Source organism: Chinchilla lanigera, unplaced genomic scaffold (assembly GCF_000276665.1).
Source record: "Chinchilla lanigera isolate Chin_1 unplaced genomic scaffold, ChiLan1.0 scaffold00046, whole genome shotgun sequence".
In the NCBI taxonomy this organism is placed as follows: Eukaryota; Metazoa; Chordata; class Mammalia; order Rodentia; family Chinchillidae; genus Chinchilla; species Chinchilla lanigera.
This window is the reverse complement of record NW_004955447.1, coordinates 16,192,076-16,214,773: the sequence shown is the minus strand read 5'-3', so window position 1 is coordinate 16,214,773 and position 22,698 is coordinate 16,192,076. Positions and strand designations below refer to the sequence as shown.

General features: G+C 49.1%; 1 protein-coding gene across 3 annotated transcripts in view; it reads left to right on the top strand.

The window, feature by feature from the left end:
• Kit (v-kit Hardy-Zuckerman 4 feline sarcoma viral oncogene homolog) overlaps positions 1-22,698 on the top strand; it is a 77,138-nt gene that overhangs the window by 11,378 nt on the left and 43,062 nt on the right. For 2 of the 3 annotated variants that reach the window (XM_013518573.1, XM_013518572.1), the window contains exon 2: positions 20,219-20,491. In XM_013518573.1, the coding sequence (XP_013374027.1) occupies positions 20,219-20,491 (273 nt within the window). Of the gene's footprint in view, positions 1-13,144; positions 13,321-20,218; positions 20,492-22,698 lie in introns of those variants that run through there. The other variant, XM_013518575.1, reaches the window with a different exon arrangement.

The window sequence follows — 22,698 nt, the reverse complement described above, 5'->3', positions numbered from 1 at the left end:
GTTTGTTCTGTTGTTCCTTTACTCAAGAACTACCATTGTGTGTGTGTTCGATCTTGTTGGCCTGTCTTCGGTACCTATCGTTTCCTCAAATCGTTTCCGTCCCTCTTGGAAATTTTAGTTTTCATTTTCATTTAAGGGACTTCTGATTTTTACTTATTCTTGTGTTTTATATCTCCATCACTTCTGAAATGACTTTGTTCCCATTCTTTTCTTAGTTTTTTCATTATCATTTTAAAATCATTTTCTCCAGCCAACTCATTTCTGAGTTTTAAAAATTCTGATCGATGCTCTTCTTTGTAGCTTCTTTAATTTGCTTAATTTCTCCTCATTCATTTTGAAACATTACATTCTAGGTTTGTTTTGCATATTTCTGGCCTGATTTAATGGCCTGTACTAGGAAGGTATTTTTGTCTTTTTCTTAGCTTTTCCTTCAAAGATAACCATTTGGAATTCAGTTGTTCCCTGTTTTCTTACAGTTCTAGGAGGGTGGGCTGGTATAACTCTTCTGGCATCACAGATCTAGTATACCCTCTTCCCTATTTTTTTCAGTCAATACTAGAGACTGAACCTAGGCAGGGCCTTCACACTGGACCATATTCCCACCTTTTAAAAAATTTTTAAAATAAAAAAATTCATCAGTATATGTTTATAGTAATAATGATTAAATTCGTCATGGGGAGTTGGTACAAATACAAACACATGGTTACCCACCCCACCCCCCACCCCACCTTCCCTTGTGCACAAGAGCTAGCTAAGTTTTAAACAAGTTTCGCCTCAGGGTGAGACTTTGTCTTGGGTCCTTAGTTCATAAGCGTCAGACTTCCCAGACTGCAAGATTTCAGCACAGTAGGAGCACATGCGTCACGGTCCTCTCTGCACTCATTGGTAACATTGGAAGCTACAATGCCCTCTTTCACTTTGTGTGGCCATTTTTAGGTATTTACCCAGTAATCCCTGTAGCTGGTAGTTTGTCCTCAGTCTTCCTATGTAGAGTTTCTGGGATACCTTCTCACCTAGTGTTGAAGAGGATGGCCAAGTTTTTTTTTTTTTATTTTAAAAATAAAAGGAGGAAAACATTAACAGACAGACAACATTTTACAACATATCAAAAGAGCAGTACAGACAATATGGAGTTACAAACAAAGTGGTAGGGAATTAACAATGGTTGTTGTATTACATATTGATATCTTCAAAGTGGCTTCTCATGAAAACAGATATAGACATGCAATACTGATCAACCAAAGACTCATTGACAGTTTCTTTCAGCATAGAAATAGAAGACAGAAGAACAACCATGTTATCTATCCTGTATATACATGCATACAAAATTTCTCCTTCTTTCCCTTCTCTTTTCCCACATCCCAGAAGCCCTTTACTGTTCAGTGGTTTCCTATCATTTCACAGTGTCTATCAGACCTCCGAGTTTAAATTAACTCTTTCAAGTTTTACACTAGTGACACAATGCGGTGCTTGCACATGTATGTTTGATTTATTTCACTTATGAGTATGGTCTCTAGTTGTGACCATTTGCCTATAAAAGCCTCGAGTTTATCTTTCTTTACAGCTGAGTAATATTCCATTATATAAAAGTACCACAATTTTCTTATCCAATCCTCGGTGGATGGACATTTGGGTTGCTTCCACATTTTAGCAATTACAAATTGTGCTGCTATGAACATAGGTGCACATATATCGCTGTGATATGATGTTTTTAGATCTTCTGGGAAAATACCCAGCAGGGGAATAGCTGGGTTGAATGGGACCTCTAGACCTAGTTTTCGGAGGAATCTCCAAACTGATCTCCACAGTTGGCCATGGTTTTTGATTCCACTGTTTGCCCATTCTTACGGCAGAGGAGATTCAACAACTATGCTGTCTGTCACTCTGCAGCCTGTACCATCTTCCAGGTCTGTACTGACTTTTCACCATAAAATCAACTGTTAACTTTTGGATCTACCAACCTAGGCCAAAGTAAAATGTTAAATCGCACGTAGTTGCCTTAGAAATAGTTTTCTTTGAAAATAAGTTACTAAAAGTTTATGTCTGAAAACTGATTAGCATGGAAATGAGCACTTCATGACCTCCTGACACTAACCCTCTAAGCTCTACTTTATGACAAGACACAGTGGCTGAAATGGGCCCAGGGTCCGGGTGCTCATTCCTAAGTTGTTATTTTGGAGGCAAATATGTATGAAGTGACATCTTTTTGTTATTATTTGTTAGGCATGGATTCCTCGAGTTCTAAAGGAGGTAGTGCATTTTATGGTTCTGGAAGCGTTAAACCACGTGTGTACTTTCAATATCATCAAATAAAGGTAACATCATTACTTAATTAGGTGCATTTTCCTCTCTCAGTTTTTTTCCTCAGTGAAAAATTTGCATATCTCTAATTATAGTCATTTGAAAAAAAGTGCTGCCGGGGCTTGACATAATATTAACTTAGATTTCCAAAAATACTAAATTTCCTTCCTGCAACTTGAGTCTCTTCCAGTTGGCCATCCATTTAAATTGCCATCCTGAGAGGTTGTAATTTTAGAATTGGCCTCCTTTCACCCTTGCTGTAGGGATGGTCGTTACTCTGAAGTCATAGGAGGAAAAAGCAAAAGTTTCTCAATGGAAATACTGGAAGCTTTTACTTATTATTTTTGGGAGTTCTGGAAATCAGGGGAAGCTTGTTTTCAGACATTTCCTCTTGTTTTCTGTGAAGAGATGGGGAAGAGATCATGTTGCTCACAAGGCTGCTTATTAAGAATTCTTTGTAAAAGGGAAGCAGGATTACTGTACTGCTCTAAGTGAATGTCACCCCAGAAAAATTAAGAGAAAAGCAAACACTCATTAAGCAAATTGACCAGCAAGTGTTCTGATGAATGTTGAAACAAATTTGAATATAAACCAATTTTGTCCATTACTGTGCTTTTAAACCAATGTGATTGTTTTGGTCTAATTATTTTCCGTTTCGTTTATTCAAATGTAGAATGGCTGAAGAATTAACTAGTGCAGCAATTATCTGATTAGCAATTTAGAGAATTCGTGAATGGTATCTGCTGCTCACCCAGCGCACTTAACAGGCCCTGTGCTAAAACGTGGACTGAGTGAGGAGACACCTTACCCTTTGCTGCTCGTCAGCAACTGCAGGTGGGGCTCAGTAGCCCCCACCTCCGCCACCCGGAGGTAGCGTGGGCCGTGGACGTGGGCTCTGGGCCCTCAGACTACTGCACCAGATTGCAGTCTGATGTGCTGCAGAAGTTCTCTTTGCCACCCAGTGTCACTGTTCTGGAGTCCTGTAGCTGTGACTGGTGCATTCTGCAACATTTCCCACTTTGAAAGCTCGGGGATTCGAGAAATCTGTGCCTGACTGGCTGCCAAGGCTTCTCGGGGGGACCCAGCTCGAGGCCCATTTCTAGGTGTAAAAGCCAGGCAGATTCGTTCACTCAAGAAAATCTGTTTTTCCAGGTTTGCTTTGAGTTCCAGGATACAGACCTTGGTACAGTTTCTTGATCACTAATGCCCTGCGTCTGGGTTTCATGCCCTGGCTGTCTGCCTTGTGGGGCAGGGGTCGTCGGCGCTTGTGTGCCCCTGAACCACAGCATCAGCAGCCCCTGGCCCCTGGCAGAGATGCCACCCCTTGCCTGCTGCAGGGAAACTCTAGTGACACCCATTATTTACTAAGCCCTCCAGGGGAGTCCCTGTAGGTGGGAGCTGGAGAACCCGTGGTCAGGGTGCCGGAGTGGTGGGGCTTTTGCACAGCGCCGGACCGGCAGCCTGTTGAATTCCTTTCGGTCAGGTGGAGCTGTCAGTTCTCCCTCTGTGGGATTCGGTTAGTCCAGGCAGGAGAGCAGACAATTGCAAGACCGCGGGGCAGCCCTGAGGGTTCCTGGAACACAGACGTACACGGTGAGGGGAGGACAAGTGGGGGCTTCTCTGGAGGTGTGGTCTAAAAGGGCAAATGTGATTGTCACCCGCTCCGGTTACACCGTCCCGAGACTGCTCCGTCTCCGCTCTTAGAGTCAGGTGTATCTGTGTGGGTCCCTTCCGAGTTCTGCCAGTTTCCACTGGGCATACGTACCTTGCGCCACCCTTTGCGTTCAGGGCTCCCTTTGCTCCCCAGAGGTGTCCAGCTTCCTGTCCCACGCCCACTGGGAAGGGCACTGGGCTTCCTCCCGGCCTCCCGGTGCATCTTGGAGTCTAGCTCCTGAGTCACCCTCGCAGTCCTCTTTGACCTCCCAGGGTGGGTCAGCTCAGCTCTTACCCTGCACTCATCACATTGTTATTATATAATTGTATAATTATTGGTCTTGCTCACCCTGGAGCTACATAGAAACTCCATAGGTCGGGGAGGAGCGGTCTGGGCTGGTGCACTGCTGCCCAGGGAGCCAGCATGTAGCAAGCCTTTAGTCTGTGTGTTCAGATGAAGAATGAATAAATGAACAAACCGTGGTGTGGGCAAGTCCTCACTCTTATTTCAAGGAGACACAGGCTGGGTAGTGTATCCAGCTTTGATAGTGGCATCCTGCCCCTGGAAAGGTGGGTCCCTGGGGCCATGGCAGTGCCATCTCATGATTTGTCCTACCTGTGGGTCTGGCTTTAGGGGACCTGAGAGATGACCTTCTTGAGTGGTAGTGGCCAGGGAGATGTGGAGGGAGAAATCCTTTGGTGTGGAGATGGTCACCCCATGTGAGCAGAAGCCGGCAGCCCCAGCAGTAAAGGTGGCAGTGGGGGGCATTTGGGAAGTGACCGACGGCTCACCCTTCCTGAGGCTTCCAAGACACGCTGCCTTCTTAGCTCACAGGGGATCGCCATGTTTATGGCAGATGCTTCAAATCCAGGGAGTAGAAGAGAGATAGATCTCTTGAGCCTGTTGTGTAGTCATTTTGCCTTGTTCTGGTGAATGCTAAAATTGCACACCTGTTCTGGAAGGCGAGTTGCTTCCCAGGATAGCAAGCAGCTCCAAGGTACAGGCCTTTGTCTGGAATAAAAAACTCGTGGTATTTGATACTGTAAGAGCATGTGTGTGTGTCGTTCATGAGAACGCATATGTAGAGGGTGCAGGCTTACAGATATTTTTAAAGGTACTTCAAGACCTAGAAGGTAAAGCTGTTCACATGTCTGTAGGAGTCTTGCTTTTGATGGAAGAACTGGTGATGTGTTATAGGCCAAATTAATTGTGTCTGTGTTTTACGTTAGGGGCTCAAAATACTCTCTCATGCTTGTCGCAAACTCCTAATTAAATAAATGTAATAAAACACAGTAAATTGGGGGATAAAAGTCGTAAACACAGTTTTGTAAGAATTATGTCAGAAGAGCTACAGTCTGCTGATCTGGCTAAGGAGGGGTCAGAGCTCAAAGGAACGTACCTTTGTGTTTTGGTGTCTACCCTGAATAACGTATGTTCATCAGATGCCACTTTTCCTCCTAAGCCCAGCGCAGTCCGGAACCCGGTGCCGTCCCGCTTCCTTCTTGAGTTCCGGGGAGGTTGTTTCCCAGATGATTGCCCCGCACTTCACAGGGCTGGGCCCCGGATCCTCTATTGCTGTCACGTGCGGTGATGCCCGCAGTACTAAAAGGGACGTTTGCCGAGTGTCACGTTCTTAAAGGATGTAGGAGTCTGTGAGGATTCTGAGCTATTTACCCTCATTCGTAGATGTCAGAGCTGAGGCTCGGAGCGGCCTCGTGGGCCTCCCCCAGCTTGGCGTTGCTTGGACCGGGATTCCCTGTGTGTCCCAGCCCTGCCCCGCATGCATTACATTCCCCTTCACTTGCACGCCAGCTTGGTGAAGCACCGTGTGCAGCCGCAGGTCCCGCCTCTGGACTTGAACGATTGTTAAATATAGTTGCAAACCTGGGTCTGCCTTTTTCAAATAGCTCCTTTCTGGAAAATCATTTCAAACTTACAGAAAAGTTGCAAGGTAAGTACAAAGACTCCCAGACGCTGGTCGTTGATATTTTGATACATTTCACTTTGTCTGTTTCTATACATTACTTTTTCTGATCCTTTTATGAGTAATTTGCTAACATAGTCTCTGCTTTCTGTGCCCCTTTTGAAGACCTGGAAAAGGGCCACCCAGGGGGAGTCCCCTGCCGTTGACCCGTGCTGTCTTTGTCCATCCTGGGAGTTTCTCCCATGTGAGCTCTTCGCCTGTGCCTGAGTCCTTTCGTCTCAACTCAGACCCTGAAACATACTGTCCCCCTGGAAATCTCCTTAGCACCTAAAACCCAGCTTCTCTACTGTGGGGAGATCGTGCAAAGCAGGTAGAAAGGGGCCCTTGCAGTTTCTCCTGCTCCCAGCGGGGGAAAGGGAGGAGCGTCCCCCTGGCTTGTTACCCACAGCTGCGGGGAAACTGTTTCCTTCTGGTGCAGGTCTGTTTGCAGTAGCATGACGCTAGTGCACAGTCCTCTAGCAACTGCTAAAATTCCCTTTAGAGAAAAGTTACCAGAGGCTGGAAGCCTAGCTCAGTGGTGTAGCGCTCCAGGCCCTGGGTTTGATCACCAGCACCACACCAAAAAAAAGTGCTTTTGTTTGTACCTCCTTTGGTGTAAGCTAGCCCTGTGGCTGTAAGATGACATTTTGAAAGTAGAAACAGAAGGAAACACTATTGTGTGCTCAGGGTGTGGGGTAGGGGGAAGGTGCAATTTCCCTTCTCTGACAGGCCCATTAAAAGTGGGATTTCAGGGTATATTCACCTGTAAAATGTATAGATTTGCCCATTATGATGAAGATTAGCATAATTATCTATGTAAAGCAAGTGGAATTCCTGGCATTTTTTAGAGCTAGGAAGTCAGAGGTTTTTCTTAAGTGAAAATTGGCGTTGAAGGTGAGGTTTAAAAAATGCCTCAGGGAGATGATCCAGATGTCAGGATAAATGGAAAATAAAATGTGACAGACTTACAGTGGGTAGCCCTCAGCCATAAACAGGAAGGACATTCTGGCTTATCACAACACAGACAAGCCGGACGTGGTGGCACAGGCCTGGAATCCCAGCACTCGGGAGGCTGAGGCAGGAGGATCCTTGGGAGTTCAAGGCCAGCCTGGGCCACAAAGTGAGCTCAAGGTCAGCCTGAACTGCATAGCGAGAACCTGTCTCAAAAAGACAAAAAGCAAACAACACAGACGAGCCTCGAGACACCACCTTGAGTTAAAGGAGTGAGGTGGGCAAGGAGAGAACAGTATTCAACTTACATCCGGTACCAAGGAAAATCAAACCTTGGAAGCGAAGCAGAATCTTGCTTTCCGTGGGTTAGAGGAGGGGCTGGGGCGTGAAAACCCAGCGTGCGTTGGCATTTCTCTTTGGTGGATGAAACATTGTGGGAATGGTGATGGTTTCAACAGTGTGGACTAACGCCACTGCGCTGGGTGCCGAAAGTCACAACAAGTCACATGTTATGCATATTTTACCATAAGGAAAGAAGATTCGTAAGTGCCCCAGCTGCATACGTGCGTTGGTAAGCATAGATGTGTACACACATACATGTGAGTGTGATATTTGACTGGTTGGTTCTTCACTTACTAATGTTTCACGAGAACTGAGTGCCATGGAATTAGAACTAGCGTCTGAGTGCCCACTTTTATTTCCTAAGGCTTTCATCCGTCTCCCTCACAACCTCTTTTCTCTCCTGCAGGAATTGGCGTTTTGCAGAATTCTGTGTTTGCTAAAGGGAGGAGAAGGCAGATCAGTCAAGAGCACTGGGGCTCTGTGTACCCACACCTGCCTTGCGCATGCGTGGCCAGCGCCAGCGGGAGGTTTTGTGCTCTGTCCCAAGCCCGGCAGAACCCGGGGAGATCGGCCGCCCCCTCTGCAGAGCCTGCAGCCAGGAGCGTGTGCTGGGAGGGAGCCGGGCTCCTCTGCCTGCTGCAGCGCTGGGGTCCAGCTGGGCTGTGGCGAGTGTGGCTGACCTTTGCCGTGCTCTTCTTGACCTGTTCTTTTCTGCTTTGTTCTTCGTTGTTCTTTAAGTTAAGGAAGTTAAGGTTGAAAGAAGTGAAGATGCCCGCCTCCCCCGCAGCTTCGCAGATGGCCGGAGCTTCATCCTGGTGTTTATTGGATTTGAGTCCTTAGTGCTTCTTAGCTGGTTCACATTTCAATAAGTGCTTTCCAGAAATCAAAACGCAGAAATCTACACATGTACAACAGAAGCTCTACTGAATTACTGGGAAAAACCTTGCTGGAAATGAGAAGTTCCTCCTTTCTGCTCAAGGATGTAGCCCCCGCCAAACCCAGACCTTATCTCTCTCCTCAAGACTCGCTTCATCATGGCCCGAGGTATCTGCCTCTGCGGTCAGGAGGGAAGTCCAACTTCCTCAGACACTGGGTTGTATTTTTCTTAGGATGAGTGGATAGGGAATATATGACATTAAGCATTCCTAGGCAAACCTTTGTTGCTGATGGTGTGCAAATTTCTAGAAGAAATTCTGCGAGATAATTAGCTTGTTCTTCTGAGTGTGAAGTGGTCCATGTGTCTTCAAAGTCGCTGTGGACTTTATAAGCTGTAACAGCCATAGATCACACCCCACCTTTCGTCCCTAAGCCTGTATCTACACAGTCGTGTGAAAACAAAGAAAGTGGTTATTTATATTAGTTACATTTATCCTATAAGAGATCACTGCTTTTTAGTCTGGACACAAACATTTACGTATCTTCCATGCCTAGCCAGTGGTCTTTTAAGGGATTTCTTTAGCAGTCCTGGAATGTTAGAGCTCAGGGTTCCTTAGACCACCTCTGACATAGCAGATGAGGCAGCTGAGGCCTGGAGAACCTCATCTCCATGCCCAGGTTTTAGTCCTGAGCTTCTATGGCACTTCCAGTACATTTCCCCCTTTTGCCTTTTTCACTAATTGCTTGAGGACGGTTACACATTTTTTCCTAAAATCTGTAAATATTAAACATCATAGTGGACAACCAACATTTAAGTTTCGCTCCTGTCTTCCAGCCTGAGAGAAGCTTTGAAGGAAGTCGCAGCTCCACAAGACCCTCGTGGCAGCCCAAATCACTGCAGCCAGCCGCTCTTAAGTCAGTTTCCTTAGAAGCAGCGGCACATCTGACATCTCTTTGATCTTGGGTGTGCTTTTCAAAAAGCATGAGGAACCCAAGGGCATCTTCTTGGGCCACCAGATGGCACACTTGTAGTCAGAGCCTTGCAGAGGGATGAGTAAGGGTACCGCTCAGACGAAATCCCTAACGGGGCCGTGTTGAGGGATCCGAGTGGGGAAATGCTTGGTACTAGAGAGTGAAATCTGCCTGACTTGCCCAGAGATCGCAGAAATAAAGCAGGAAACGCAGATACCACAGGAAAGGTATGATCGGCACAGGTGATTTATTACCGCTAGGTTTGTCCGTGTGGTTAAGATAGAAAATAGCGAGGCTGATACGGCCCTAAGGAGGAAACAGCTCTCAGGAGCGAGGCAGGAAGGGCCCAAACCACAGGTGGACCCGCCCTCCTGAAAGCCGGCGCAGAGCGGCGTGGGTGGGAGGTGGGGCAGAGGCACTGGCAAGAGCAGGGGCCGTGTTTGCAGTGGGACTCCCCCTCCGGCAGTGGTGAGCCTGGGAACGGGGTCGCCACTCTCCTGACGCCGCCAGTGGAGGGCAGGGCTGTCCTCGAGTACAAGCCCCGTGCCCCGACATCCTGGTTTGGCTGTCGCAGTCAGGGCTGGGATGCCAGCGTTGGTGATTTCCAAGCTTTGCTGGTGGTGGCTGTGTGCAGCCGGGACTGAGATGGGTAGGTGACCGCGGCTGCCCGTTACTCTAAGTGGCCACGCCGCACGCTGGACTCCGGGGCTGGTTCTCTGTCCTGGTCTCCCTCACCGGCTGCCGTGTCTTAAGCTATCCCGGTGGCCATCTGCGCCGACAGGTCCAGAATGCCTCCGTTCTTCTTTGCCAGGGGAGTCGCTGCCATCCCCTTCCTCCTTCCTCCTCTCAGGCCCTGTCACTCCTTTCCCGCTTTCTCCGTTCCCTCCTGGGTGGACTCGTGCCGCCCCTGCCCCCACCCTCTGTGCCGTGAGACTCCAGAGTGTGTCCCGGCCCTGACCCTTCCCCAGCCCAGTTTCCAGGACGCTGTAGCTGCCACTTGCTGGTCCAAATGCCCCTAAGTCTGATTTCCTCCCCCGACCTTCTGGTACCCCGTCTCCCCACCACGGAAACCAAAAGCAGGGCTGGCTGGCCCCGCCTCCTCGGGCCCCGGGGCCTTTGCTCACCTGGAAGCTGGCTCAGGTTCCCGTCGGCTCTTGTCTGGGTCACTCCTTGGCCTCGCTGACCTTGTGTCCAGTGCTGTTCCCCTCGGGGCTGTTGGGCCCTTGCTGCCGTTCTGACGGCCAGGGAGGAGCCGTGGTGCTCCTGCCGGCCACAGCCTCTGTGGGATTGCCTGACTGCTGAGCGCTCCCTCGACTGGATCGTCGGTGGTATTTGCTCTGGTGTCCCTTCCTGTCCAATGGGCATCTCCCACTGTTCCCTTAGCCCGGCCAGGCCACGAATGGTGTGCAGTTTGAGCTCTGGGAGTGCTTCCCGGCCCCTCTCCTTGTCCATCCCTTACTTCCCCAGCCGAGTTTCCCTTAGTACAGGTGCCGCTCGACTTGTGACGAGCTCGTCCTGATGTTGAAAGTATCCTATGTTGAGAGTATTGGAAGTCCTAAATGCGTTTAATATACCTGACGAGCAAACATCTTGGCTCGGCTTGGCCTGCCTCAGACATGCTCTGAAAACACGTAAGCCGACCACTGGGGAAAGCCATCTTGCCACTGACTTGCTCTACTGATGAAAGAGTCACAGGTTTTAGCAAAAACCACTTTTTCAGGTCCCTGACTGCTCCAGATGAAACACAAATCATGCTTTTAACGAGTAACGTGTTAAAGGCCCAGGGGTTGGCTTGTCATGTATCCCTCTGGTGGTCTCTTTGTCCGGCCAGCGCGAAGCCTGTGTGATACCAAAGTGTTGAGCGCCTCGTAGAGCTGAGCCAGTGCAAGGAACTATTCTACTGCAAGTTACTAGCCCTGGAAAAGATAAAAATTCAAAATTTGCTGAGGTACACTTTTCACTGAGTGTGGACCACTCTTCACTCTCCTGAGGGTGAATCACTCCTTGAACCAGCGTAAGCCTGGAGGCGGGTCCTTTGCCTTTGTTTTGTCTGCATGTGCTTCATTGTGTGGTAATTATCTCTGAATCTCTCCCCTCGGGGCTGGAAGCCCCTCTTTGTATTCACAGATCAAATGGGAGGGGCTCAGTTGCCTTTTCCTCTATGAAGCTGCATTTCAGAAGGGTCCCTTTGTTACCGACCCAGCTTTGTGTGCCTTTAATTATGGACACTCTAACTTCAGCTTCGGTGTCTCTGTCTTTCAGTCCCTTCTGTCAATTGGTTTGTCATCTTTAGACTAATCTTGAAATGTACTTAAGGAGCTGCATTAAAAAAAAAAAAACAAAACATGCTGCAAAAGAAGTCTTTGTTATTTTGTGGGCTTTCAAATATGACTGATCATTTTACAATGGCAAATCACTAATGCCGGAAATGTTACACTGGCTCGGATATTGAATCAGATTTTGTACAATCACTAAATATCCCATACCTAAGAGAATACCGAAACCTGGCATGTAAGTAGAAAATGTCTTTAATTTTTAAAAGCTAAATAGAAATTTGCACTACACAGAGAAATAGTGTTTGGGGCCCTGGACATAGGAGAATTGCAGTCAAAGACTTAAAAGACAGTGAGATTATGTCAGTTACTTATTATTTATCTCATGTCTACACCTGCATAGATTTTCATGATGAATTCTACCCAGACAAGTTCTTTCATTTCTGTATGACTGGATTAAAGGTATAATTGAACTCTCTTACCCTGCCCATCCTTTGGAAAGAGAATGGTGAACCCCATGTGAAGCGTTTTAGGGGTGTTGTCAAACTGGCCCATGAAGTCACTTGTAAAGGTCCCAGGTCTTAGGGGTTTGGACGTGTATAGTTATATTCGATTTCCGTGAAAGCTCAGATTCCTGCCCCCAAAGTACATTTGATTTTGCCTCCTACTTTGCAGTCAGTAGAGTGGTGTAGAGGAGTGTTTGGGACTGTTTGCCACCACGTGAAGCTGACCTTTGAGTCAGGTCGTAGGCAGACTCCCTGGATTCGGGGGCAGCGCGCTGCAGGGTGGTGGCCCCATTCTCCATCCCTCTCCGCAGCGCCACCTTGCTGTACGCGGTCATCCCTTCACGGTGTACTTAGTGAGCACCTGCTGTATTCCTGGCACTCGGGGAGGCAGAGGCCGCAGGGACAGACGCAGAGCTTGCTTTGGATTTTGAGGCGCACCGTTTGGAGGGTGAGGGTGGAGGGGGTTCTCGTAGGACCGACCAGCTTTTGCGAATCGCCGTGGACCTTCTTAGTTAGAACAGGACCTCGTCTCCTTGAGCTCAAACACACCCACCGTGGTCCCCCACTCTGCTCTCACAGCCCCTCCCCGCCTCTCGAGGTCTTTCTGGACAGCCCTGGGGCTGCTTCTCTTGCCTCCGGTGGCATGTTTGCCACTTCTCCACGTTTTTGTTTCATTTTCGTTGTTTTTGTGTACATGACTGTGGGCCCATGGGCACTTGGTCTACTTTTTCAGCAGGGCTGTGTTGACAGGAACATTCAGTACTGAGGGCAGCCCGGGGTGTCCATGGTGGAAGGACAGCGCTCGGTCCTCCTGGCGCGGGTGACTCGGAGATGCCCCCCAGGCTCCCTGCCACTGGACAGCGCAGTTCGTGCCTTTCCCTGAGCTCTTACTCCTCCTCCCTGCTTTATTCTTTTCCAGTAGCATCTCTTTGTTTTTTAAACCCTCCAGGGTGTTGTGGGCAGTTACTGGGATTCTTCCATCCTGGTTTTTGTCCACCGCGTTCCTATGGGGATGTACAAGCACCTCAGAAACAATGTGCCGTGCGAGTCATTAGCTCTTGTGTTCCGAGCTGTGGTTAAACAGTAGTGAATTGAAGAGCAGCTGGACTACAGCACAGGAGCGGCTCTGGCTTTGGTGAAGTTGTTTTTGCTCTACTTCCTGAAAATCAGGATCGGCTTCTGTCTCTGGGTTTTCTGTCCAGCCATTGTTTTACCTGGTTCCTTATATTTGTGTTCAAAGGAGGAAAGGTTTTGAAATGACTTTTGTTTTCACCCCGTTGCAAGTCCAGGCCTTTTAGCTCTAGACACTTGTGACGGGCACAGTGATCTGGCCGTGATGGTTGCCATGGGTCACCAGCGCTGCAGCAGACGAGACCCCGTGCTCAGGAAGCAGGTGCCCCGCACACAGAGCTCCCCCAGCCCAGAGCGGCCGGCTGGACTCTCAGCTACTCTGTTAAATTGACATACTGTGAAAAAATGCAGGTATGTCTTGAATATTTAACTTTGGCGTATCTCTTGATAGAGGGCTAAAGCCTTTTTAAAAATCTAGTTATTGTGTTTTGCTTTTGGTTAATTGACAGCTGTCAGGAGAGTCCTGAGCTGCCAGCCTGGCCACGTGCCACACCCCAAGTGCAAGGTCCGTCCTCGGGAACAGGCCACGTGCAGAACTGCTCTGGGATTTTGTAAAGTGGAGCCCCCTCTGAGTCCTGCACATTGGATTCCGTGGTGGAGCTGTTCTAGTGGCGTGACCCACGTGGTCCTAGTTGATCCTCAGCCTCCTGCGTCTTTGGTCAGTTCACATAGCATCATTTTGTGCATGCCATTGGTGCGTAATACGCTGCCAGGCACTACTCCCGTCACCAGGTTTGGGACTAAAACAGGCGGTCAGGTGGGGTGAGCAGAAGAGGAAAGGTCTGGCCCATGTCCTTCCCCAGGCCCCAGTGTCTGAGAAGAAGAGCTTCCAGGCCTTCTGTTCTGAGTGAGGAACTCTGCTATCCGCTCCTGCTTGGTACAGGTGATGTGCTTTGTGCCTCAGGCACAACTATGTGGAGCAACTCAAAACAATCACAGGTTATTCAAATAATGTTATAATGGGATTTGAAACACCTCAGGGACTCACAGAGGCTTCGCTAGAGGGACTAGTCAGATGGGAAAGAGCCAGGGCAACTGGGGAAGGTTTTGGACTTCAGGCCTTGAAGAATGGTTGAGTTTAAAAGAATTATGGTACTGTAATCTAGAACTCGGGAGGCTGAGGCAGGAGGATCATCCTGAGTTCAAGATCAGCCTGGGCTACATAGTAAGTTCGAGACCAACCTGAACTACATAGCAAGACCCTGTTTCAAAAAAAAGGTTTGTGATAGAATGTACAATACTGAGTTAAGTATATTTATGATATAGTACAACCGTCACTGCTACCTATTTTTGGAATCTTTCCGAAGAAAATGTTTTGTACACTGGAGTCTTCGTTGCTTGCATTCTACTCTTGCGTCTGTGAACGAACCCTCTCCTGGTATCTGTGCACATGGGACTGTCCAGTGCTCTGTCCCCCTGGTCTCCCTGCTTAGCAGGACAGCCGCCCGTGCTGTGCTGCGGCGCGTGTCAGCACCTCGCTTCTGTGTCTCTGACACTGCATTGCATGTGGCCGTCGCCTTTGACCTGCCCATTTCCCTGCTGACGGATAGCTGGGTTATGGCCGCTTTCTGGCTGTTGGCTGCTATGAACGTTGGTACACACGTGTCTGTCTGAGTTCCTGCTTTGAGTTCTGGGTACAGTGAAATTTTTTACCAACATTAGGGGAGATACTGCAAGTACCTGGAGAATCTGAGCGGCGGACATGTGGGCACTGCTTTTTAAGTCCTGCATCGTTGACTGTTCCTAAGTGCTGCCCTTGCTGAGGGACTGTCTTTCTGCTCTGGGTGAGCAAGGACAGTCTTGGAGGTTCAGCCCTTAGCAGGGCACCAGCGGTCAGTACCCACTGAGCGGTGCCCGGATTATCTCGTCAAGCAAGCGTTCATTATAGGAGTCTGTCCCTAGAGTGGCGGTGATGGGTTTTGGGTTTTGTCTTGTAAGTGAACATCTGTTGGGGGAACGGAAATAACTGGGGTTCATTTTGTACTGGGGATTGAGCCCAGGCCCTTTGTACTGGGCTATATTCTGGCCTTGTAAAAAATTTCTAAGACAGGGACTTGCTAATTCTCTAAATTGCCCAGGCTTGGCTCTAGCTTCTGATCCTCCTGTCTCAGTTTCCCAGCGTGCTGGGGTTACAGGTGTGCACTGCCGTGCCTGACTGAAGACAAGTTTTAACCAAACATAATGTGGCCAGACGAACTTAAGAGAGTATGTTTACCAACACAAACACTCTTAAGGTAGTAAAATACAATTCGACAAACATTTCTTGGGAACTAGCTGTGTATCAGATACAATTCTTTTTCCTCCTCCTCCTCCTTCTCTCCCTCCTGCTGCTGCTGCTGCTCCTCCTCCTCCTTCTTCTCCTCTACCTCCTCCTCCTCTTCCTCCTCTACTACCTCCTCCTCCTCCTCTTCTTCTTTGGGGTAGGGGAGTTGAGTTGAGACAGGGTCTCGCTACCTTAGCTCAGGCTGGCCTTGAACTCACTGTGTAGTCCAGGCTGGCCTTGAACTTGTAGCAGTCCTCCTGCCTCAGCCTTCTGAGTGCTGGGATTATAGGCATGTACCACTATTCCTGACAAGATACATTTCTTGATGTATAATTTCAAAGCAGTTTCAAAGCTCAGTTGATTTACCTTCTAAAAGATGTTCCTTTAATGTGAGCCGTTCAGTCAGTCTGTCTGTCTCTGATCCTCCCTCTCATTAATCTCTACGTTTTTCCTAATAGTGAGACCATTATAATATTTAAGATAGTTTGGAAACAAGGGAATACACATTACCCACAGGCCCATCCTAATAAAGCTATTTTATAGTGTGAGTTTGAAGATTGAACTTACTATTTTTGAAAATAAAACCCTGAATGCTCCTGGTGGTAATTATTTTAAGAGTTATTTCATAAAACCAGAAGTTAAGCATAAAGTAATGATCTTGAATTTGCAGGCCTTATTCATCTTAGGCAAATCCTCTGCCTACTGAGCTACATCCTCAGCCTGTTAAATAGTTTTTGACATTGAGACAGACTCTTCCTCAGTTGCTCAGGTTGGCCTTGAAGTTGGGATCCTCCCACCTCAGCCTCCTGAGTAGCTGGGATTACAGATGTACACCACGGCACCTCTCTCCGGAACTGTTCGAATCAGTGAAACAAGCTGTCTTCTCGGTGGACTAACAGAATTGACATGGATCATCGTTTGGGGCACGGTGGCAGACTGCAGCCGTATACGGACTGGACACTTAGGAGCCTGACCTACCTTTTATGTGTTCAAACATTGAAGGGACGCTTGTGCTTGTGCTGGAGGGATGGGATCGTTTGCTTATGTGAGTGCTGAGACCTTGCAGTGGGAGAGTGTAGGATGGACTAGGTCCGCTGTTGAGGGTCAGGAGAGTAGGTGGTGTTGCTGGCGGTGTAGGCAGGACTTAGGGGACCGGTCCTCACGGCCTGGAGGTCCACATGCATGGAGAGGCTGGCTTCAAGGGCGCTGTCCCTGAGACAGGAGGGGGACTGGAGGAGAAGGGTGCCTTGGGCATGTAGGAGAGAGATGGCCGGGCAGGCAGGGGTGGAGGATGCTCTCAGGACCCCCAGCTGGCCCAGCCGGGAGAGGCGGGCTGGTCCTAGGACTCCCAGGAAGTGCTTTTCACGCCCTCCACGAGGCCCGTGTTTGCTGCTGCCCCTGCCGCGCCTGTCGCAGGCTTTGATGCTGGTGCGAAGCGGTTGAGAAGGGGACCTGTGCTGTGGACCTCAGGGTGAGGCGGTGGAGGAGTGGAGGTGGCGGCAGGAAGTGCTTAGGGTGGCTCGTTCTCTCCATGGGAGACAGTGTGGCTTGTCTGGGCTAGGGCAGCGGGAGGAACCTGGGAGGTGTGGCGCAGGCTCCCTGGGCGGGTGGCCGGGTCTGCTGCTGTAGGGAGAGAAGTCAGCCCGGAGCGTCTGGGCCGCCCTGGGAGCCGCTCACAGAAACAGGAAGTGGGTGAGCCCAGACCGCTGTGCGGGGCTACAAGGTTCTGCTTCTAGAGTAAGTTGTGCAGCGTGTGCTTCGTGTTCACGGTGTGCCAAGCGCAGTTCTAGTGCTTTGCACAAAAGCCTCATAAAGGGGCCAGGGATGTAGCCCAGCGGTACGGTGCCTGCTGGCAAGCGCAAGGCCCTGAGTTCGATTCCTGACACCAAAAAAAAAAAAAAATCCCTATAAAATAGGGGCTGCTGCCACCCCACTTTCACATGAAGAACACGAGGCAGTAATGAGTAGTCCCGTGCCCAGGGTTAGTAAGGGGCACAGCCAGGATGCAGACAAACCCAGAGCTAATTCAAGAGCCACATGTGCGCAGTCTGCTAAAGCCCCTTACCTGGATGTGTCAGAGTAAGACCAAGACTTGAGAAACCGACCTGACTGAAATATGTTGCCATATAAATCCTTGGGGAGTTTTTGGATCACGTTTACTCTCCGTATTCTGAGCAGACTCAGTTTGAACTCCTCCTTTGAAAAGGGGTAAATAATTGAAATACAGCAGTTGCACCTTCTGTTTTCATTACTGAACACTATGTACAGCCCTGGAGACAGTCCCGGCCCCTCCGTGCCCCCATTCTGGCTGCCCCACTTAGGCGCGAAGCTGAGTGGATGCAGATCGTCTCACCTTACAGCACTGCTCCCGAGTAGCCGCTTAATGACACGTAATGACTGTCACTGACCTTGTCGCTTCCAGCAAATCAAGGCTGCTTGGGGATCTTTGGTCTCAGGTGTACTTTGCTTGACACAATGGGGCTACCTCAGTGCCTCGCGGTGAAATATTTGGATAATAAACGGGAAATGAGATTGGTCCTCGCGGCACATTGGTGCAGGGAAGCTTCAACCCTTCTATGAAGCACTTTTGAAGACCCTTCTGTCCTCACGTGTGAGCGTTTCTGTTTTCTTTACCTCTCAGCTTTGTTTGGCGACAGATTTTTTTCTTTAATCTTGCAGAGCCGTAGGCGTCCAAGGGGAGGTCTGCGCTTGGAACCTGGAGCCCTGGAGCAGACAGAAATTTCCACTCACCGAGCCGTGTCCTTGGGTTTCCAGGGCCGTGTGTGTAGGGCGGGGCTCTTGTTCGGTCCCGGCAACCCTCCTCCGGTAGCCTCCGGGCGAGCTCCGCGCTCCCTGCAGAGTCCTGGCATCTTCCCGTCCTCTTTAGGGGTCCTCTTGACAAGGTCTCCCGTGACTCCTTCGTGGCCGGCAGAGGCCTTTGAGGTCGGTGCTGAGTTCTTCCCTGTGACGATTTGGTCCTGTTTCTTGATTTATTTACTTCTAACGTTAACTGTACAAGTCGTGCCTGTGCTGGCTGTGGCCGCCTGAGCTTCAGCTCGCAAACAGTCTGCCGCTGAGAAGCCGCTTACCGCCCCTTCCAGAGCCGTCGGTGCTGAGCCCTGTGGGGTCCCAGCCCTTGTGGGGTCGTGCCGCCTCCTCCGCCCCTGCCATCCTGAAGTCGTGAACGGCCAGTGTGGGGCTTCCTCTTGCTGCTTTTATGCCCGTGCTCTTGTCCCCTGTGCCCTTTCTTCGCCTTTACTGTTCCCTGAGAACTCAGGTCAGTCTTTCTCCAGCCTGCTGCGTGTGGAAGGGGCACAAGTCCTGTGCGCGTGAACCTTTCTCTTCTCTTCTCCTCTCCTCTCGTCTCTTCTCGTCTCGTCTCTTTAATTTTCTTTTCTTCTTTTCCTTCCCCTTCCCCTCCCCCTGCCCCTTTTCCTTTTTCTTCACTTTGGCTTTTTTTTTTTTTGAGACTTAAGTCTTCCTACAGAGTTTATGCTGGCCTTGAACTCACTATGTAGCCCAGGCTGGCCTCAAACTCTTGGAGATCCTCCTGCCTCAGCCCCTGAATGCTGGGGTTATACGCATGCGCCGCCATGCCCAACCCATTTTCTGAATGATCCTAGGGAAGCGATTGAAAGCCTCTCAGGAATTCTGTGCTGTTGCGCTAGCCCTTCTCTCCCAGGGACCTTCTGCTCCCTGACCGAATCATTCATGAGTCAGCGTTCTGGGTTTTTCTTCCACTAAAGCCTGTAACCGTTAACGTGTTCTTTTCCTGCCAGTGTCGTCTTCGTCTTTGCTCTGAACTTCTTACTGTGGGTTTTGTCAGCTTGCTTGCAGAGCGGTGCTCGCCACGCCTCTCTGCGAAAAGCATGTCGCGAGTCTGCGTGGTCCCGGGCACACTGCAGGTGTCATACGCAGATGCACAGAGCTCTCGACGGCCGGTTCCATCCCACCTGGTGTTGCCTCTCACGGCCTCCCCAGGGAGCCCTGGCTTCCGGCCAGGCTGGGTCCTGTGGCGCTCGAAAGGCCTCACGTGCCCCGCTCAGTGCCGGCCTTCCCTCATGCCTCCTCCTTCTCCTTCTGCTTTGCCTCCTATTGTGGTCAAGGTACAGGCCACTTCTTTTCATTCGCTTTAGACCTGCAGCTGTAGTTCGGCTATTCTGACACCGAAGGAGTTAGTTTTCAAAGCTCTGAAGTGTGTCGTGGTCATGCGTCACGCCGACGTGAACTTTCCCCCAGCACCGAGCACGGTGCTTTTGCAGAGCTCAAATACATGGATGCATGCGTGTATGTGCATGAGCGAGTGATTTGGCATGTAAATTTTATAAGGTTGAAGTGTCATACTCAGCATCTGCAGTGTGTATCTTTATAAACTAAATTCGCGGGTTTCTCACCTAGGAAACTTACCTGGGTGATGGGTTAATAAGTTTGAAAACCGGCCTATGCCACATACGATCTGACCGTTCTAAGGGGGTGATTGTGTTCTGTCTCATTGCTTGGGGATTTGTGAATGGTTCTCCTTTCGATGAACATTGTAATATAAGGAGAATTAGATAGAAATAAGTGAATTCAGAAAGCTTGAAGAAACACTCAGAGATGTCATGCCAAAGAGTGACTGGGTGATGGTTTTTTTTTCTTCCACGGCGTGAGAGTTCATTTTGAAGCTGTCAGCATGTCAGCACCGTGACAGCGGTCCATAACCGGAATGGAAAGTTGACCTATTTGTATGTGTAACCCTGTGGTATCCAGCAAGTTCCAGCTTGCACACCAGCCCCTGACCCTGACCCCTAGGATTACGTGAGGGTTGCAGAGAATCACTTCAGATGAGCTTGAGATGCAACCCCCTCTCCAGCCGTAAATAGCAGGGCAGCTTCGTCCTATTTTTACTGTAGAGTGCACAGAAGATGGGACTCGGTAGTGGAAGAAATGCTTCATTTTGCCAAGGAAGGAGATCGCGTTCAACAAGATTCTTGTTTTTCTTGGCAGGCTCTTTGCAACCATCTGCGAGTCCAGGGGAGCCGTCTCCGCCATCCATCCTTCCTGCACAGCCAGAGTTAATAGTGAGCGCTGGTGACCAGATGAGGCTGGTGTGCACCGATCCAGCCTTCGTCAGGTGGACTTTCAAGAGCCTGGATCCCCACGCGAGCGAGCATCAGGACAGCGAATGGGTCAGAGAGAACGCCGAGGCTATCCACACAGGCAGATACACGTGCAGCAACAAGCACGGCTTAAGCAGCTCCATTTATGTGTTTGTTAGAGGTAAATGCTGGGCTTCCTGTGATGCTGGGCTTTAGAGGACTTAATACCCGCTTCTTAACTGGGTGACGTGCAGGTGACTAAGTCGTAGGTAACATTTCGTTGGCTGAGTTGAGAAAGTCTGAACCGAGAGTTGCTTTGTTGGTTTCCGTCAGCTTTCGCTGCTTGGTGGCTTTGAGTGCGACCACAGCTACTGGTGTGCGTGGCTATGATGGTCTTCCAATGGGATCACGGTACGCTCAGCCCATGTGCCCCTGTGCTCCGAGGAAACCCTGAGCATAAATGGCGCCCGCTGGACAGAAGCATCTTAATGCCTTGAGGTTCTAGATATTCTCACTTAGTAAAAGCACTTCAGAGAGCCAAAGTCCTGCAAAGCCTCAGTCCACCAGCACCTCAAAAGATTTGGCCCACTCTCAGGGAGTAGATTAGGAAAAACAAAAACAACTTGGTCAGCCAGGCATCCCATGTCTGTCACAGGTGGTGTGTAGAGCTGGTTTCCTTTTGAAAACGTGATCTCTCAGAAACAGAAGAAAAAGAAATGTGACCATTGGCTTCCTCTGCCTCATTTCCTTTGACCATCTAGTGACTCATCTCTCTGTGCTTTCACCGTCTTGCTGGGCAAGGCTGTATCCTTTGGTTGACTAAAAACTGAACTGCTGACAGTTTAAAGGACGAGTCAAACAGATGTACAGGAGGAGACTCGAAGGCCTGGTTCTTGTCCTGGGCGTACCAGGCCTGGGGCTGTCACTAAAGACAGGCCTGAGGTCAGAAGCCTTCTCCACGTGCTGTGGGTGCCCGGTGGCTGCCTCGCATCTGTTTCCTCCTTGCAGTGTTTGGATAAGGAGACCTCCTCTGCCTTAGGGAACTGTAAGAGAGGGAAAGAAGGATGCAAATTCCGGCACACTCCATCGGGGTTAATAAAGCTGACCTTGAGGATTGCCGTGAAATTGACTGTACCTCTCCTTTCTTATCAGTTGTCCTTTCCTAAGTAGGCGGCTGACAAGAAATACACGCAGATAAGCCGCAGCTTAGCTTTGGGCTACAGTTCATCACTGTTGCGGCAGGCTGTATGCTGGAATTTCCAGGTGGCCATGAAATATCATTCCACTTATTAATAGGGTGGGCGGAAAACTGTATACTTCAGGGGAACTTCAGGATTAGCTACCTGGCTGACAGAGTACACACACTTCTGTAACTTAGCTCCGTCCATAATTATTACAATTTAAGCCGTGCAGATTCTGCAGTAATCTATGTCACAGCCATGGAAGAAAGCAGGCCGTAGTTGTAAGGCAGACTCTGATGGCTGGAAATGAGCAGACAGAAGAAGAATCAACTCTTGCTTCAGGTCATAATTTGGCCATCATACTGTAACTTATTCACAGGGAAATTAGTAATGCCAAGAGGTATGAACTTCATTTTTGTCATTAATTGATAAAATATAGGATATCTTAATGATGTCAAATTCAGCTTTGTTAGGACACCTGATTTCCAGATGAAAGGACAATTTGAAAACAGATTTTGAAATGTAATCAGTGGACCCACCCATTCATCTGTGTTCAGAGGGACGGCAGCAGACTGTACCTCAGAATACACATGCTTGTCTTCACTTGTGAGACGCCTGTGTTTGCTGGAGCCGTTCCCTGCCTATGTCTGGGGTCGTGGCATAATGATCCGGACTGCCCCTTCCACTTGCAAGGGTCCTCGTTGGGGGAGTCCCGTGTCCGCCATGGTGTTCTGGAGACTCATAGCTCTTCGTGTGCACTTGAGATTATTTCTTTTTCTGGTTGCATGTATTTCTCATCGGGAATGTGAGTAGAGGGAGGTCACATGTTACTTGCACTTCCCAGCCTGCTCAGAGTTGTCTAGATTCTCTCCAGGAGCTGAACCATTCTGGAGAAAGCTGAACCAGCTCCGGAAAAAGGTCCTGCGCAGAGGGTTAGAGGCAGCGAAACCTTCTGCTCCTGTTGTAGGGGAGAGAGAGAAAAAAACTATTCTAGTAAAACATTCATGAGAGCCCAAGTTGTGGGCTCATTCAGATTTGGATTTGAGGTCTACACAGCATTTTCCAGAGTATGTCGCCTGAGCAGTGTCACTGTCTTGACACTTGTTCTTCATCCAGAAAGTGGTGATAATGATATAAGTTAAATCATCCCAAATCCAGAAATCTGAAATGTTTTCAACTACAATATGACGCCACAAGTTTTGGGGTG